The sequence below is a fragment of the Anopheles moucheti genome, chromosome 3 (genome assembly GCF_943734755.1).
Source record: "Anopheles moucheti chromosome 3, idAnoMoucSN_F20_07, whole genome shotgun sequence".
NCBI classification, from domain to species: Eukaryota; Metazoa; Arthropoda; class Insecta; order Diptera; family Culicidae; genus Anopheles; species Anopheles moucheti.
The window spans coordinates 26,788,587-26,806,728 of record NC_069141.1 but is presented as its reverse complement, the minus strand read 5'-3'; the positions used below and the strand labels follow the sequence as shown (position 1 = coordinate 26,806,728).

The 18,142-nt window shown below is 45.5% G+C and overlaps 1 protein-coding gene across 3 annotated transcripts in view; it reads right to left on the bottom strand.

Moving 5' to 3' along the window:
• The window catches only part of LOC128301407 (mucin-5AC), a 92,009-nt gene that overhangs the window by 18,168 nt on the left and 55,699 nt on the right, over positions 1–18,142 (bottom strand). Inside the window, exons 7-15 of one of the 3 annotated variants that reach the window (XM_053037857.1) lie at positions 11,016–11,181; positions 10,575–10,935; positions 9,266–9,873; positions 7,860–8,015; positions 7,651–7,784; positions 7,361–7,581; positions 7,073–7,294; positions 6,882–7,006; positions 6,287–6,586 (exon numbers count right to left, since the gene is read on the bottom strand). In XM_053037857.1, coding sequence (XP_052893817.1) covers positions 6,287–6,586; positions 6,882–7,006; positions 7,073–7,294; positions 7,361–7,581; positions 7,651–7,784; positions 7,860–8,015; positions 9,266–9,873; positions 10,575–10,935; positions 11,016–11,181 — 2,293 coding nt within the window. The remainder of the gene's footprint in view (positions 1–6,286; positions 6,587–6,881; positions 7,007–7,072; positions 7,295–7,360; positions 7,582–7,650; positions 7,785–7,859; positions 8,016–9,265; positions 9,874–10,574; positions 10,936–11,015; positions 11,182–18,142) is intronic. The other 2 variants (XM_053037858.1, XM_053037859.1) reach the window with 2 other exon arrangements.

The window sequence follows — 18,142 nt, the reverse complement described above, 5'->3', positions numbered from 1 at the left end:
AATTTATTTTCTCCGTGGTCCCTGGTGTTGGACCGCTAAGGTGTGCTCATTGGGGAAGCGGAAACTTGGGGCGCTAGCGGGGGGAAACTTCTTTAACAACTTCTTCCGAAAAAGCATCTTCCGATTTGCGGTGAAAGTGTGGTTCCGGTGTAACCGCAATCGGGTTTCACCACTCAATTGGAACCATCCGCCAAGCGTAAGGACCTTTTTCCTGTTAATCGAAATGTGTGTTGGAGAAGGGAAATTAGAATAGTAAAGCCTTTTGATAGGAGCAGCAGTTTGGAGTACTTTCAGTGTATCGTAGAAAAGCAAAATCGGGAAAGTATCTCCACTATTAGTTTAGTATTTTGTTGTTTTGTTGGCAACACTGCCGACCCAGCGCGAATTGGTTCATCACGTATCAGCACTCGTTCAATGATCCTGTTGCTTTGTCTGCCTGGTGCAAACCGAAATGGGCAAGCAATAGCAAGCGAAACAAGATAAATAAAGATACGAGCCGAAGAAAGGTTTTATGGGCAGGAATGTCTGATGAGGACGCAACAGCTTTGGGGTTAAATGAACAGGAATGAGGGATAAAGTCCCCAGCCACTAGCCATTTCCCAACCTCCGGTCGGAACCTTTGCCGCCGACATGAGCGTGTGTGAGTGAAACATCCGTCGGGTCCAATAATCTCGGTACAAGGAAGGAAGCGCGAGTCGTTGCCGCCGTCAAGATGTGTGCAAAGCGTTCTCCGCGTACGCCGGAACCATTCAACCCCCGCCGCGGCGAGGGGCGATGATGCTTCTCGAGTGCGCGCGCACTATTGCGAAATGCTTGTACGGCCAAGAGTTCCGGGGGTCGGGGGAATGACAGCAGGGTGCGTTGGGGCAAGCCGTCTTACAAACGATCCGAAACAGGACACGTCCCTCCGAGCATTGACGCGTGGTGTGGTGTGAGTTGGCGAATGTTGTATTATCATGTTTTATTGTTCCTTCACTCCTACCCGTGGCGTTAATTCCTTACTCCAAGCCAAAGGGCGTCGAACGATGGGTGGACAGACACACAGACTACAGACATTCATAAATCCATTCATCCTTCCCCAATTCTAATGGGGAAAATTGCGGACATTACAGTGCGGACGTACCTTGCGTATGTGTATGTGTGTACAAGAAAAAGGGAAATGAAGTTTGGAGATGAAATATAACCGCAATCTAGCAATTTCCCAACATCATCGAGAGTGTCCTAAGTTTGCTGTTTGGGAAAGGACATTTTTATGGCCGCACCGCAGGCGTAACAACACAATCCTGTTGCTGGTAGTGTTTTTATAAATAATGGATGCCTTTAAAGGTTCGAAACAGAGAGAAAGAGAGAGAGAGAGAGGGAGAGTTCACGAGGGGAAAATAAGCATAATACAAATAAACAAAAATGCCCGCACACGTGCTACGTGGCTATTGCTATGTGTTTGTGTAAGGATATACCCTCCCATAGTGGAGGATTAATCCTTTTTGTCGTACCACACGCTACACGCATACAACGTGAGACGCAAAGCAAAAAAAAAAAACGCTTTTCCCGTCACCAATACACGCGCTGAAAAGCGTCACTTTTGGGCCAAAAAAGTAATGCTTTCGATGTGAATGTTGAAGTGAAAATCAATATCTGTCCCGTACGCACATACACACACACCCGAGCGTATATCCTTCCGAGCAAAACACTAACACCACTACCCCGGTTTATGTTGTACCGGCCTTTTTTCCTTTGCTCCTTTTTGGTAGTGGTTTTGTTACTAAAAGTTAATGCTAATGTCATTACACTCGCTCTCGCTTCGTGACCCTCCCTATTCCGGGGTGGGCACCATATCCGGTGAGTTTGCCGTTTTCTTTTCGCTTCTTATTTTGTATCCATACTTATATGTTTATCATTCCGGGCGTTGATATTTCCGGTATCAGCGTTCGCCATCTCTTTTTCTCTTTTGCTACGAGTCCTTTCATCCCTTGCAGGCAGTGACACACACACACACACACATGCAGGCAGGCAGGCAGGGACCCAGAGTTTGAGGTTTTTCCCGGTGCAAGGATTTTCTTTGTTTCCGCTTTCACGTTCACGGTTGCCAATAGCGATCCGGCTTTTTCCGGATGGGTGGTTGGGTGCGTTATCCTGTAGTTGCACACCCAACCGCTTTCCCGGGCATGCACGCCGCGACGGATGGTATCGGATTAACCGGATGGACCACATTGATAAATGGAAATTAATGGAATCACAAGGCTCGCTTAAATGGGTGTTTCGGTGTATAAAAAGAAGCGGAAGAAAATCGAAAAAATAAGGGAAAAAGAACGCAAACCTTAGCAGGCGAAATATAAAGGAAATCGGAGTTTTCCTTAAGCTTCTCAATCGGTATCAATTGTAGTAAGATTATGGCGCAGGGATTTTCTAAACCATCGCATCACAGGATCCCCGCTGGAAGAGATGCGTGCCAAGGGACCGTATTTACACCATCTTCAGCAAATGTCCCTTCCACTTTTTTAGGCTTTTGTTATTGTTTTACAAAAGAAAACTCGTTTCAATTGAGATGTGTGCGTGTGTGTGTGTGAGTTTTGCGCACTAAAAAGTAGGACACAATTAAACGATACCCACACCATCGTACCATGGTTTCCGCCTAATATAGGTGTGAAGATACTGGATGAAGCCATTAGGCTGGAGCATTTTGGCACCCCCTTCGGGTTCAGATTGTCACCTGAAATCTAAATCACTTTTTCCGCCACCAACCATCGGGCGTGGAGCTTGGGCGCACTGAGAACAAAGGGCTCTATTTCCGGCTGGTGGTGAATTTTGTTAACACCATTTTTAACACAACACAAGGCTAGGAATGAGGGGCACGATTGCGTGCCTGTTCGCCATTATGAGACGGATGCGGGGAAAGGAATTTTTCTGAACAGAAACGTACGTTTCGCTTTAATTGTTCTACCAATTTGGATTAACGCGCCGGTGCGATAAATGGCAATTGGCAATTGTATTTTAGCGAAATATTTAACCAAAAAATAATGCGAAAGGAAAGGCGCGCGATCGTGGCAGGAATGGGATAGTTGGGACTGGAAATGCGCCTTTATATTAATATCCATTTCCGCCCTTCTCATTGCACGATGAATGTAGTTATTAGTCATGGAATGAATAACTACTTGAGGAACAAGGTATAAGACCAGCCACCTCAAGATTCCCACAGTCATCGATCACACACGGTAGTGAATCACGACGAACTTGGCTCATCATCGCTCACGATTATTTATAAATTGCTAACAATTAATTCAAGCGTGGATGGGCGTAATCGTGTCCTGCCTTTTCACGATACTTTTGTCACCTCGTTTTCCATAACCCACAACTTATAACAGCGGCCAAACCATACGATTTAGAGACAAGAATGATGGATTATGGAAAACCCAGAAAGATAAATATGAAAATGGGAAAGAAAATTTACACAAACATTAACCGCTGAGTTGTTTGTAGAAGAAAGCATAAATTTAGAAACAGGGGTTTTTTTTTGCGTTCCATTCAAAAGCCACCCGATAAGCCACCCGAAGAATGATTGCACCCCTTTGTGTGGTAACCCGTTGGGACGCTCGGTAGAAAACATCTGCTTCCCCGCGCAGCAGTAGACACAGTCACACACAAAATTGCCTAAACGAGCGGCCACGCACACGGTCTTCGAAATATCATAAAAGAGGCAAAGGAAAAGAAATAAACAGTTCTCCCTTCTTGTTTATTGCCCGACCATTCCGCGATGTGCGATTCAAATGCATGTGCGTGTGGAGGCAAAACACACGACGGCTCATATTGGGGCGGTTGGTTTGGTTTGGCGAAAAGTAACGCAAATCGTAAGAATTGGTGCTGAGAACGGTAGGGGATTGGTCTGACTTTCATCTGGTATCGAGGTCATGGGCCAGTGTGGCCGAAATCGTTGGATGACGTCATGGAAGCGAATCAGAATGCATCGCGGTTACAAGGCATTAAGGCAGCTCTCCCTTTTTTTTAAGGTCCGATAGAGTATCCGATTTGAAGTCAACCACAATTCTGGATGCACAGCACCGTCAGAGGAAATGACAAATATGACGCTCGGAACGCGACCGGGGGCGCCAACTTCCGTTCGCTTTACGGCAAATGCAACAACGTGTTACGGCTACGCTAAGAAACTGAACATTAAATTAAAATGAATAAAAAGAACATCAGTCGTAAACGTAAATGTCAGCGTGTGCAGCGTACGCCTTTGGTACGCTTGGCGGGGTGGTATGACGCGCGTTTGGTGTTTTGCGATTTCCGATAGTCCGATGCCGGTTGAATAATAAAATGTTGGTCTCGGAACGCCAGCGTCGGGCGCGTTTTATGCGGATGCGATAACAGTCAGCACATTCAGCAGCATGAATAGCATGATGGGCCGAAACGAGATGTACCGGGTGTCATGGTGGTGACCACCCGAAAGTTATCGGATAAAGCGAAATCCAGCTGCACTTTGGTGGGTTAGATACGAGTACAGAGCTGGTGGATACAGTCTGCCGATAAACCGATAGATAAAGTGTACTTAGCACCGTTTTGTATCAAGCGTAACGATAAAAGCGCTCCCATTGTGTATCGATTTCGAACGCAGCTCAAGAATTCTTCGCTAAACACACCCAAACTATGCCAGAAGGAAAAAAAAACCAATGATCGCTTCATTTAAAAACGATTAATACTGTCTCGAGATACTCCAATCGATGGTGTGTGCGAGTCTCATCTCAGAAGCACGCGCACACGCGACACCCCGACACAATGGGAATGCGGGCAAACGATTAGAAGTCGGTAGAAGTTGATTGAATTAGCGGTGCGGTTTTGCCCTACCGCGCGAAACACTCTCGTTCCGCTTCATGCCCGGTTGGGGGTTCGCCCCACGATCAGTCGTTTCGCATTGATCGTTGGTGGTAAAAAGGCAACCATAGAGACATAGAGAAGCGGTGCAATGTACTCATTGACAGTGCGGGCACGTTTACGTATGATTCCACCACCCACCAATGACCCAAAGCGCTTACTTCTCTGCCTCTACATGTGGTAGAGATATTTTTCGTTGATTTTATATTGGCTAATTGGGGCTACCTCCAACTTGGTTGGTGAACTGTTGTTGCACTCATTTGAAGCTGTTAATTTTGTTTTCTGCTTTTTAAGCAGCTTATATGTGATGTATGAAGTGGCAGGGAAACAGAGAGTTAAACATATAGCAAAACAATGTTTCATAAATTACATAGAAAAAGCTAACCGATCGCGAAGTGATTGAAAGGATGATGGAGTGGTTTTATGCTTGTTTACGAGAGAATCGTGCATGAGTTGGTTACGAGTGAGGAGTGTGAGAAAATGGGTAGTGGAAGGTGCTCTATGTGACATGTGCGGCGGTGATCATTTTTAACAAGTCGTTTTGTGTGCGTTTCTTTTTTTTTACGGTAAGGACGATTTTATCCGCGTTAGGGCATTAAAAACGATTAGCACGATTTGTAATCGTAACATACAACGCTGCTCTAGTTAGTAGCTGCTTTAAGACATGCTAATGTTTAAGGTTTGATTTATCGCAATTTATGTGAAATGTTACGCGTCGAAGCTTTGTCGTGCTTTTAAAAACGAGCGCGTATTTCATACAAAAAAAATACTCGACCGGCAATGGGAGCGAAATACTGACAAAGGAAATAATTGAGAAAAGACACAATAACAAAAAAAAAACCCTGCATGGTTGAAGAATGAAGGAGAAAATGAAATAAACTCTGATCAAAAAGATGGTATCTCGTAATAACAACACCACGTGCATCCGCAACTGACAGCTCACCGAGGCGTAAAGTTTGCGCAATCGCGAGATTGCGTGCGATATTGCGTACAATGCATCGGGGTGGCAGTGATGCCAAATCAAAATACAAATTTTTGAAATCAAACGAACAGCAGCAAATCAAATACTAAAATGATTGAATTATTTTTTGCCTTATCTTATCCAATACAGGATAAAGGATGCACGTGAATGGTTGTAGAGAGAGAAAAAAGAAACAAAACAATAGTATCTTTAAGTTATCATAAACAACCTAATGAATTGTAAAAAAATTAAGGGTTAATAATCAAAACACGAACAAGGCGCGAAAACTTTAACGTAACGCGTGATCACGAACCGCGAATCACGAAGGATAATTTACGCACGGGCAAACTCCAGCAACCGAACCGACACGATTACAACGAGACAAACACGGCGGACATATTCGAGCAAAATTTAGGGGCCCTTCAAACACGATTGGGAAGAATCGCCCTACCGTACCTTTGCGTATGAGCAAACTAGTAACCCGGCGCAGTGCCTCACGCGGTGACTTGTTGAAAAATTTGGGTGTAAGATTTGGTGGTAGGGTGAGCGGTTTGCGGCTACCCGTACCCGCTGCCTCCCAGGCGCGCAGCGATCCCTGCGGATGTAGCCGGTCCAGGTTCTCGGTGGAGGCCGGTCTCGGGTGGCGCTGCTTCGGGTACCAGCCCCGGGCGGGACCGCCGGCCAGCCGCAGCATCTCCCCGTTGGCGAGCGCTTGGCTGATGCTGCGCTGTCGACTGCCGATCGTGGTCGAGGCACCTGTATGGCGGATGAAGAACGGACGAACAGACAGACAAAAGGCGTTACGATATGGTGAATGGAGTTAGTGTGAGAGAAAAAGAGGGGGAATTGTTGTTTGTGCATCCGGTGCACCAATTTCGTTCGAAATCAACCATCACCCAGGGGGAGAGGGTTTAGAGTTTGTATGTGGGTTTTATAAAAAATAATGGTGCAACTAAGCGTATTATTTACGTAGCGAAGATTCATCCGAGTGTGGTTTTGTTACGGGTAAGAGTATAACATTGGAGGTATGGGAGGTTCCTACGATACATACTGATACCGACGACGGACGATCCGAGACTACTGGTGGTGGAGTTTGTTCTGGGTGCCGTGCGACTTCCGCTACCGTGCGGTGGAACTTCTGGAGCGCGTCGATGTGGTGTTCTTGGTATGTCACAGCTACAAGCATATAACAAGACAATTAAACACTGTATTACACTCGAATACGAGGACCCTAAAACCTACCCTCGGGCAAAGATGGGCGTCTCCGGTAGGCTGCAAGAAGTTTGCAGTGATCTTTCCTCTCGGGGACTTTGTGCGGTGCGCTTCTGGTAGCCGCCGGTGATGACTCTTCGTCGCGAGTTGCATCCGGGCAAATCGGGAGGAAGTGTACCGGGGGCGTGCGGGGACGTCGACGAACCGAACGATCCGTTACGGTACGATTTACTGAACCCGGCATCCATCGATCTGCGAAGGGGAGGTTGAAAGCCGGAATGTATTATTTGTGTCTTGCGTCGATTCTTTGCATAGTACCTTGTTTTAAGCGTATTTATCGATGGTCCACGGTGTGGTGGAATAGCAGGCGGATGTTCCTCTCGGTAGCCGTGTATTAGCTGATCGTGCTTGTTGGAACCGTTGGGAGCACCGTTGCTACCACGGTTGCGGGAACTGATGCGAATACCGTGCATCTGATGCATGACCTCTGGTTCTTCCGTCGGGGATGGAGGCAATGGTGGGAACTCATCACTATCCTGCTGGAAATGAGACATTCGAACGGGTCATTAATAGTGACTTCCAGCTTTGATCACACCATTCTAACTAACCGGTTCCGGGCTGGATGATGGCGGCGATGGTGGCAACGGTCCGAGGCCTGCCTGCGACAGCAACATTTCTTTGGCACTTTCTGATTTATGAACACCTAGACGAAAACCTAGTGGACGTCTTGCTGGAGGTATGTCTGTGGATGGAAAGCAGAAAGGAGTTGCAATTACTTGAACAGCCCGGTGGTACATACACCGCGTTCGTCACTTACCGGCTACTCTAGCAACGGATATATCACCACGTAATAAAGCACTAATGTTATCTTCTATCTTGCGCAACGGAGCCCCTCGTTGTGTGTCGCTGTCCGCCTCTTCGTCCTCCTCGATTGGCGGGGCCAGCTCCCGTCGCGGTGTCGCTAAACCTTCGGCTGGAAAAAAGGAACACAAGATGGAATACAATATTGAGTACAAGTTTTAGACTAGGATGCAAACTTGTTTACCACACTGCATACAACATAACGTATTGGGAAAGAGGCGTGCAATCAACGGCGATGAGACTTGAATTTATGAAGAAAATGAGATAGATGACAATTGGACAGGTTTTTTTTTGTGATAGGCAAAATTTTACTATAACGTAACACCCTTTCAGAAAAGAAAGCAATAAGCAAAATGGTTAGTTTTGTAAAGCGTTTTTCAACCGAAATCAGAGCCATTAAAGAAATGGCGAAAAAGTTTCCCCCATTAGCTTAAAGTGACTGCACAATATGACACGGGTATTATCATTTTCTTTGCTTGCTTGTCATTCGAAAGTGGACAAAAAAAACATTGCAAACCTTTCCGTAGTACACCTTCCTCAAATGGCCTAGCTAGACGCAAACAAACAACGGACCAAGGTAGGCAGAAAGAAGGAATGTAACTGACAAAGAATGGACCCCCATCCTTTTGTCCGCTCTAATGGCATCCAATCTCTTTACATTCCTCCGGTACGAAGGCTGGTAGGCCGGTTGGACGATGTGGATGGTATAGTTTATATTTTGAATGGTTGCCGGTGCTGAATGAAAAATGTCTCCACTGGCCTAATCAAACCCCGAAAAGAGGGGTGAAGGGTTGGGTTTCTTTTACATCATCCTTTTTAATACCATTTACTTGGAGAAAAAATTAGCCAACGTAGGCTGTTTTGTACCACTTTCAAAATTAGGCTATGAGTTGGTTGACATTAGCTCTCCTTGAGTAAGGATGCCAAACCGAAGGTAGTGCGAAACACAATTTCGCATTCTTAGCGCTTCTAATTAACTGACGATGATGATGACGGTGTGTCACCGTAAGAAGCTTTTGCAGATATCGTAAGCAACCTAAGGCCCAAGTCAACTCTAATTAGTGCACAATGAGGGAGCTTTTACCAGCTCGGGAATGGATAGGTGACGGTGGTTAACTGCTGCAACATCATGACCGCTAGGCAATTGTAAATGATGTTTTGAAATACATGGCATGTTAGCGACCGCTGAGCTGCTTCCTCCTTATCGACTTAATCAATCTCCATCTCCACGGGGTTTAACGGACGATAGATGCCAAAACCGAAAACCGCTTCCAATCTCGCAAGTAATTTATTCCACTCCTGAAAGCAAAGCGATCACATACCCACCAAAGAGCACACATTGCACGGCTCGGTTATGCTTACCTGTTGCGGAGGATGTTAGCGGTGACGGGGTGATGGTAGGCAGCGAGGAAACGCGTAGCAACGGATTGTCGGAACCACCGGCGGTCGGTGCGCCCGATCCGCAACCGTTCAGATGCGTACCGGTCGATGTGCTTCCAGCGGAACCGTTTCCACCGTTTGCACCGCTGGCCGAGTTGTCCAGTGCCTGGAGCGCATCGAACGTGGAACTGTACGTCTTGAACTCGGTGTACCGGGCCGAAACGACCGGTTGCGATGGTGCGGCTGATTGCGGTTGATTGGCGCCAGAGGGTCCGGAACCGACGTTGACAATGCTGGTGCTGGCGGCACCGCCATTGCTGCTAACGTTGACAACCGTCGTCGGTGCTTTGGCGCTTTTGCTCAGGCTGTTGCTGCCACCAACACCGACCACTAGCGGACCGTTGTTGATGAGCCCGTTCAGGGCGGGTCCGTGGTGTAGGAGTGGTGCGGTCGGTGTACCGAGTGGTGAGGAGGCGTGATGGTGTGCCGATACTGGCGAAGGATAGCTTCCGGTCGGGGTGGTGATCTTTATAACATTAGTTGAAAGCTCTGAGGTAGTAGGTGAACTTAAGTCTAATGATAATCGTGACCTGAAAGTAAAGCGAACAAACAGAAACGGCGGTGGCGGTGGTTAAAGCGAGCGAGCATATAACTGTGGGCGTGTGTGTTTCATTTATTTTATTTTTGGGCGATTGCACAGCACAGCAAGCAACGCATTCTTGCAGCTCAACGATGACCCAAGGAGAGTATCAACAGAATCTCGATTAAGGTTATGTTTGTCCTTCCGGAAGACGAAACAACAGACGATCTCATCAGGCAGAATTACAGCGCTATTATGGCTACGGGAACGTTTACTTTCTGCCAAAAAAAAAAACAGAAGCTTTTCAGTGCATTCATGAACTATACTTTAGACCAGTGGAACTTTTGGCCATAAACGTCTGCCCAAAGGAAGGAACAAAGAAACGAACTATTCAGCACAAGAAGCTGCTTGTTGGCTATTTGTAGGGTGTTTCAGTTCGTTCCCATGCACCATCTATTAAGTGGGACGAAGATGATAAGAGAAGCCTTTTTGCCTCCATCTTGTACCAAGGCGCTTTAATCATGAAATTGGGATGGAGTTTATTCATTCGTGAAGGAGCAGGAGAATTGCTTCAAAAGGAGGCAAACCCTCGTGCCTGCCGGTGAAAGATGAAAGCACTCAACTGCTGATCTTGGCAATCGCAAGCATTGCTCCTGCGGGTGTAGGACGCCAGTGTTAACTTAAGCAACACCCGGGGAACCCTAACCTTACCTGGGGGAAAGTACGGCGTTGGGTAGTAACTTTTGGGGTACCGATGGGGACGATTTGAGAAGCGCTACGTTGGCGGCGACGGTGGCGGTCTTCGCTGCAGACAAACCCAGATCGATGCTGTGGCGTGATTTGGGCGTGATCATCGATGCCGGAAAGACCGGACTGGGAAGACCGCGCAGGATGTGATCATCGCCGAGCGAATCCGGACGCTGTGAACTCGGGGTCGTATCGGGTCCGGCGAGAATACCGTTGTTGCTGGCTTCCGATTCGAGACTGGCCAAACGTTGCCGTTGCCGGCGTCCCTTGCGTATGATGTACGTGCCGCGCCCGTTAATGTCCGGGATATGTGGGATGAGGTCGTCTAAAAATGGAGTTTGGCAAACAGTGCGAGTGTTAGGTAGATGAAGAAGCGAAAAGTGGCGGTGGTATGACCCTATTTACCGGAATCGGAATAAATGGAGGCCGCTTCATCCTCGGTACTGCAGATGGGTATGTCCGGCGGGTCGGGCCATTCGTTCGATTCGCTCTTGACGTTGCTTGGCGTTGATTCTAAACTCGACTGCGAACTGGTTGCGTGCTTGGGCCCAGGTTTCCGTCGGCCAATCACCTACAAAAAAAAAAACAACAAATCAGACATGAAAAACACTAAATCAAAACATTGAATTGTTGATGGAGAGTAAAACGAATAAAACAAAAAAACGCAATTCACTACACAAGAGTAGGCTATGATCATGCGTAGGGGTTGTTTCGGGAGCATGTTTGACGCTTGCATGAATTATTGCAAACACGGACCAGGAGGCATTGTACCGACGATGGATACGTTGCTTTGAATATTGAATATACTGAATCGCATCGTACGGTAGCAGCTAACAAAGCTTTGGGACGTTAAAAAAGAACAAAACATGTCAGTGTTCAATTTAACATGAGCAAGTAGCGCATGATTCTGCACAGAAACAGGAACATTGTACGTGGATAAGAAGGTACGGGAGAAATATTGGAACATTTCCCTCACTAACCTACACGCTGTGTCCGGCTGTCAATTTACATTAATTTAATTTTTAGCTTAATTTACCACCACACTAGCTTGCAAGGGCAGGATATTTACTCCGAAATGTAACGAACCGAAAGGAGACACTGCTGAGTACCACCTTCAGGGAAGAACACACTCCGGAAGGTAATTCCCTGTCCGCCCGATTGCTGTCGGAAATGCTGATGGGTTAGATTCCGTGGCAGGGCACGCGTGTGACCTTTTTGTTTTCCTCCGTCCATTCCATTTCCAACGACCATCGGCTGTCACTGTGGTGATCTTTTCATGGGCCACAGTCGGTGCATTAAGCACACGTTTCTCGACCGGCAGCACCGGGAAGTCCAGAGAATTCGGGGACATTGACAAATGAAGCTAATGATCCCGGTGCCGGTTTTGTAGCCCGGGAACATTTTGAGGTCACGTCAAGCGTATGTGAAATGTCGTCGCCCTGGTACCAAGGTATATATGTGGTTCGATGTGAGTTCTTAGACGACGGGATGTCCCAGTGGGCATTCAGGAACTTCACACGTTCTTCATCCTCGGCGGAAGGTTCTCCCGTCCGGTTGAGAGTGGTTTTTGGGAGGAAAATTCTCACCGAAACTTTCACTAACGTGTGGAATATTACAGCACCTGGATAGTTGGAACCATTTCCTGTCAACCACACTTCAACCAGGTAATCTAAATCGGTTAAGTGAGGCATTTGTGATGTTTGGTGGTTTTGTCGTTGGGATTGGGTTAGGAACGAGTCATGGATGAGGGAAAGCATTCTAGTGAAATCAATATTACTATCCATTGTGGAAAAGCCATTGGTTATTAGTCGTGAGAAAAATTGCTGTTAAATATGACTACAGGGTTTTCAATTTTGAGAAGTAAAGAAAGAACTATTACCGCGGAGTGTTGAGAGAGATATGAAATAATTTCACTTTTTGGATATTCTTCATCCCGAAAGAGAAATTATAATGTTTGGAAAGCTTTATATATTCCATTTCAACTTGAAAAATAAGAAAATGATGATGAAAATGATAAGAACATCATCAAATAATATAAAGAAAAGGTTGTAGTGACTTTTGGGGAATTTACTTGTCGTTTAAAATGAACACTTTCACAACTATGCTGAGAAAAGTGCAGCCACTGAACGAATTCGGTGGCTCAAGTGGTCACTAAATATGCAATTCCTAGCACAAAAAGTGAACTGTGTCAACGGGACAGCAGGAGTACCATCTAGAACTTCAAGAAAGCATGGCAAGTTTCACAAAAAAGGAACAGAAACAGAATAGCAAATAAACAGCGTACTGTTGCAGCAGCTTGTCCCTGGCTTGCGAGTGAAAACTTTGCAATATTAATGCTGACATTGATGTGCTAAATAACGGACTGTCACTCGATCGTTCGCGAGTTTCCCGGACAAACCCGGGAGCACCATTTCCATCTCCCCATCACATCCAGTGGTGCGCACAGAGCAACGGTACGAAATGGAAACTGTCATGATGTTTCGAACTTGCCCCCGCTGTTTCGCGATGGGATAAATTTCAGTGGAATTTCCATCTGTGCAAATTAGTTTGACCTATTGCCGGGAAAAGCCTCGGCACGGGGCAAATGCAACAACACACGCTGGAACTGACTTGCAGAATCAACAGATTGTAGCTGCATTATAAAATGCGATTCGTGTGAATAGAGTGAGCGAGGGAAAAGTTTTCAGCACACATTCGGTGCAAGATTTCTAAACTTTTCACCTCAAACTGGTTGAACTGTTTGTTCGCTAACAATGCAGCGTTAGATGCCGGACCGGGGGTGGCTTTTAATTAAACTTTTAACTCAAAAAAAAAAAACAAACCCCTGCAAAACCTTTCGGTGAATAGTTTGCCGAAACATGAGATGAAATGCAAACAATGCCGTGACGGTGTCCTAAACGGGAAGGAGTGTACGGAACTGAGGCCGCCTCAGTTCCACAACCACCATTTAAGGATGCTTTTAATTGCTGTTAAATGCAACAATTCTTCGATCTTTCTCTCGCGTCCCAAGCCGCTGCGGTGGATATTTATTTCCTCCGTTTCTTCTCCTTCTGCAGCGATGTTCTTTTGTTTTGGGGATGCTTTTGAAAATGCATTTGAATTCTCTTTCACTTTAATTTTGCCAAAATTACCCGATGGTGGTCCTGTGTCTGGCATCGTGCGAGATAAACTAACTCGCCCTATGGCCAAAGGGTTGGTTGCGCGCTGGGCCTGCCAAAGAGCGGGCAAACCGAAAGTGCATTATCTTCCTAGGTGCACCTCCGGTTGTGGGGAACCTCCTTCTCGGTTTACGACCGTTTCGTGTCGTCGGGATGCTACATTCGAGAGGAACAGACACACAAACACACACCTAACCGGCGAAAGTGGTTGAGTTGCATTATCATTCGAATATCTGGTAACGGTGCGGGTGGAATTTGCATTTGGCAGCAGACAACAAAGGAATGTTGTTGCTTCTGGTTCTGCGAAAGTTTTAACTCTCTCGCATAAGTTGGATGGTGTCTTTTTCAGGGGAGATGGAGAGGCGACAACCAAGTTTCCCTTCATTGCCTTCGATAAGTTGCTTGCTTGGTAAAGAGGCACATTTGCAAAATGAAATATACAAATATGCATTTTCGAAAACCACTGGTGGTGGTGTGTTAAATATGGCGTCGAGTTGAAGTTTTAGGATTGAAATATGTCCCAAACAAATGAAATATTTTATCCAAAGCTCCAATTTGATAATTAGTTAGATTATGTTTTGAAGAAGAATTACAATAAATATTTTAAAATGATACCAATTTTACACTGCATTAAATTATCCTTCCGATTATCCTTGTTTTCAAAAATAAAACATCACCAAACTGTCACCAAATATCTCTACCTTTTTGCCCTGCAAATCAGTAAACAGACCATTATAATGCTTCACATTTAACACCTTCAACTGAAGGTGTTGAAAGGCAAACAAAAGCCATCTCGAGAGAAGGTGTCATCTATTGCGAGTGCATATATACACCGGGGAAATACATACAAAACCAGGAGAAGCCTCCAGAGCCCTCCAGTTTTTCCCTCGTACGGTCACAACAGAGCCCAATACTGCCGCACAAACGGAGCGAATGTGACTTGACGGTGTTACCTTATCGCTTACGGACAGGTACAACCTCGGGGGATGTTTCATACATTCATTTGCGGCACGGTTCGATAAGCTGCTGCGTGCCAGACTGCGGTGTTGATGCGGATGTATAGAGTGTGCCCCAAGGTTTAAAGCTTGCGGGATGAACAACATGGACGAGTATGTACAAAAAAAAAAAACAGGAACCTTTCCCAAGGAATGGCGTATTCGTGACAATGCATTCCAATGAAGCCGAGGAAAAAAAACATAATAAGGCGTCGGGTTTTTGAGGTTAGTGCGGTATTGTCCGCATTGTTTATTGAACGATTCCAAACACCTGCATATAACATCAGGTGGTATGGTAGGCAAACAAAAGGTACCAAATCGTCACCTATGTTTTGAATATTGTAGCAATATTTAAAACAAGAGTTAATTTATGTACACAAAACGATTCGGTTTTTTTTGTCCAACTTTTACATCCATAGTTTTCCATAGTGCACTTCCGTTCCGGTTTAGTTTCGGGAGCACCATACCGGAACTGGCCGCACTCGAGTGGCGTGTACGAAAGATACAAAATCAGCGATAGGAAACCGACGTACCGGAAGCTGTCGCTGAGTTTTGTTTTGCATTGGCACACATATCGTTGCGACGAACACGAAAAAAAAGAGTCGTAGTTAAATATCGGGAAAGACGGTAGGCCGGAAATCGACTGTCCACCGGGGAAAAGCACTCGCCACGTATATATTTTTTTTTGTCGATTGTGGAACATTGAATAGAAAAGCAAAAAAAAACCATAAGGGAATCTTGCGTTCCCTTGTTTGAGAGGCCTGAACCGTACCTTCCCAGTGGGGAACTCGGTCGAGCGGTTTTGCAACGAACACTCACCATTCAGGTGAACGACACAAAAGTAGGCCAAACACGGCAGGTTTTCGGCCAAACACCTTTTTACCGGCGGATACAGATAGCTACCCGTCTATGTCGACATACGCCGAGGGTAGATCGCCTGGATTAATGGCCCCTCGTGTTTTTTTTTTCATTGCTGCTCCCATATTGGAGGAGCTAGTAGTGTATCTTGTTGTGTCTCTAGAGAGCGGGGAGGAAGAGTGCTTGAAAAAGTGTCCTCGCAAGTGCACGCTGGGACCTTCAGGAAAATATGCAAATGAATTATGAGAAGTCGAGTAACGATGCCAACACGGATGCAGGCAGGCAGGCACCTCATTGTTTGCCGATCGTGTGTGAAAAGCATATCAGCAGCGGTACCGCTCGATACCGTTTCAGAAAGGCATGCAGATATTGTTGCATGTTCAATGAATGTGCCACGTCTTGAATTGGCATGTCGCGAAGGAATGTTGCGGTTTGCATTGTATCGAATGGGTAAAGCAACAAAAACCAATGCAAATACCAATGTTTGCATAAGGATTGTTGGTCAAATGGTTATAAAAATGCGTTGATTTATGTCGCTAGATTGTATACAATTTTAGATAAAGAGTGGAGAGAAACTGTACTATTTCTATTTGTCCGATATTAGATAACGTCCATATGTCGTTTGGATACCCACATCACCATGCGTCTCCATCAACAATTTTGCCGACTGTCCACTTAAATATTTATTTATGCCACTTCCTTTAGGCAAACCTTTATCAAAAAAACAGTGGACGGTTACGGAACGACACAGTCCGAGGCGCAAAGTGAAGAAAAAAAATGTATCGCTTGTCCTTTTGCCCCAGCAAGCAGCTGGAACGAAGGTCATCAACGGTGCCCCTGATAACATGGAGAACCATCTTGTAAGAAAATTTATGCCGAAAACGCAATGTCCAATTTGAAGTGGATACAATTAAGTAAATGGTTCCGCCAGGCAGTCGGAAAACCTGCCAGACTGTTGACCCATCCGATTCGGACATTTCGCCGCGAACAACACATTTGCGTTAAGGGAAAACAGACAAAAGCGCCTGCAAATATGCAATAACTCTAAACAGCAATAAAACCAATGATTCCACACACACACAGGTTCATAATCAGAGCACCGATCGCATCGACCTCGTGGGCCGATCTGTTTCCTTTTTTTTCGCTTTTTCCTTAGCTACCCAACAATTCCCGTCCAATTTGTGACCGCTACCAGCACACACACACCGATTAGGCATTCTTCTCTGGTGCGGGACATAAATTTACGCCAACTTGCCAATAAAGCACCTCGAAAGTAACGACGTTTTGGGGCGAGGGGGTTTTCGGGAAAGTTGGGCAAAAAGTTTGCCGAAAGCGTTGGGGCAACCGTTCGGTGGTTGTTGCGTTCCGTGTCATATTTTTTTTCTTCTTCTGTTGGGATGCTCGCAAACACGGGAGATGAAACGTGGCCTCATATTTCACATCCCGTCGGTTTTATAAATAGAGATGAAAAGTGTGATAATACCGTAGTGTTGCAAGGGAGGATAGATGGAAAAATGGATCCTTCGCACGAAGCGAACATCATGAAGCTGATGGTTTGATGCGCGTGTTTATAGTGGCAGCACAAGTAGTTCGGTGCTTCGAGGCTTCCCAGGGGCTGCTTCGGGGGGTTGTTTTTTCTTGTGGTCGGTCATTTTCGCTTGTTAAAAACGACATATGAGAGCATGGAAAATAGGCCCAGTGGGGAAACAGGGTGGATGGGTTCTTATGAGACATGGGATACTTTTCGTAATTGAAATTGCCATTTTTTTTTGTAAACAGCACGTGCCTGAATGGTTTTCGAAGGCCGTGATGGTAAAGCTGTTTTAGGGTTGGCAGGTTGGACGAACTCAACGCGAAATGTGTTTAAGCTGTTATGAAAACTTAGTGATGACAAATTAAAATAATTTTAAATACAACAAACGGGTTACATTTTTTTACAAACTAAGAAGCAAATTACAGTAATTTTGAGTAAAAAAGTTCCACAAGAGCTGCAACAAGTGCGAGTTACAGTTGAGTTTAAGCTGAAAAAAATATAATCATTTGTATTGCTTCCCATTAAACCATTGTAATACTGTACGAAAAATTTACGTAAACTTCGACAGTCTGCAGTTATCAGTGATTAATCAAACAAAAACAAACAAACGCTTTGATAGCAATCAACAAAATACAAACAGCCATCAAATTAATCAGACAGCATACACACACACACACATACTGAATGTACAAAAGAATGTTTAGCAGAATACAAAGAATCATGATAATTATGATTAGAAGTGGGTCGAGCTTGTTTTCCCTTTTTCCAGGGGCTGTAAAATTCGACACGCAACAGTAAAACGCAACAGTGTGCTGGCGCGCGCTGGCACGTACAAAAAACGTGTTCCCGTTTGCCATTATAATCCTTTCCGTAAGGATACTTTCCTAACCAAAACAAAAAAAGGGTCTATACTAAAACGGGGTTAGCATGTAGATTATCGAAATCGGTTCCGTTAACACGCCTCATTAAGTGCCGAAGGAAAAGGTT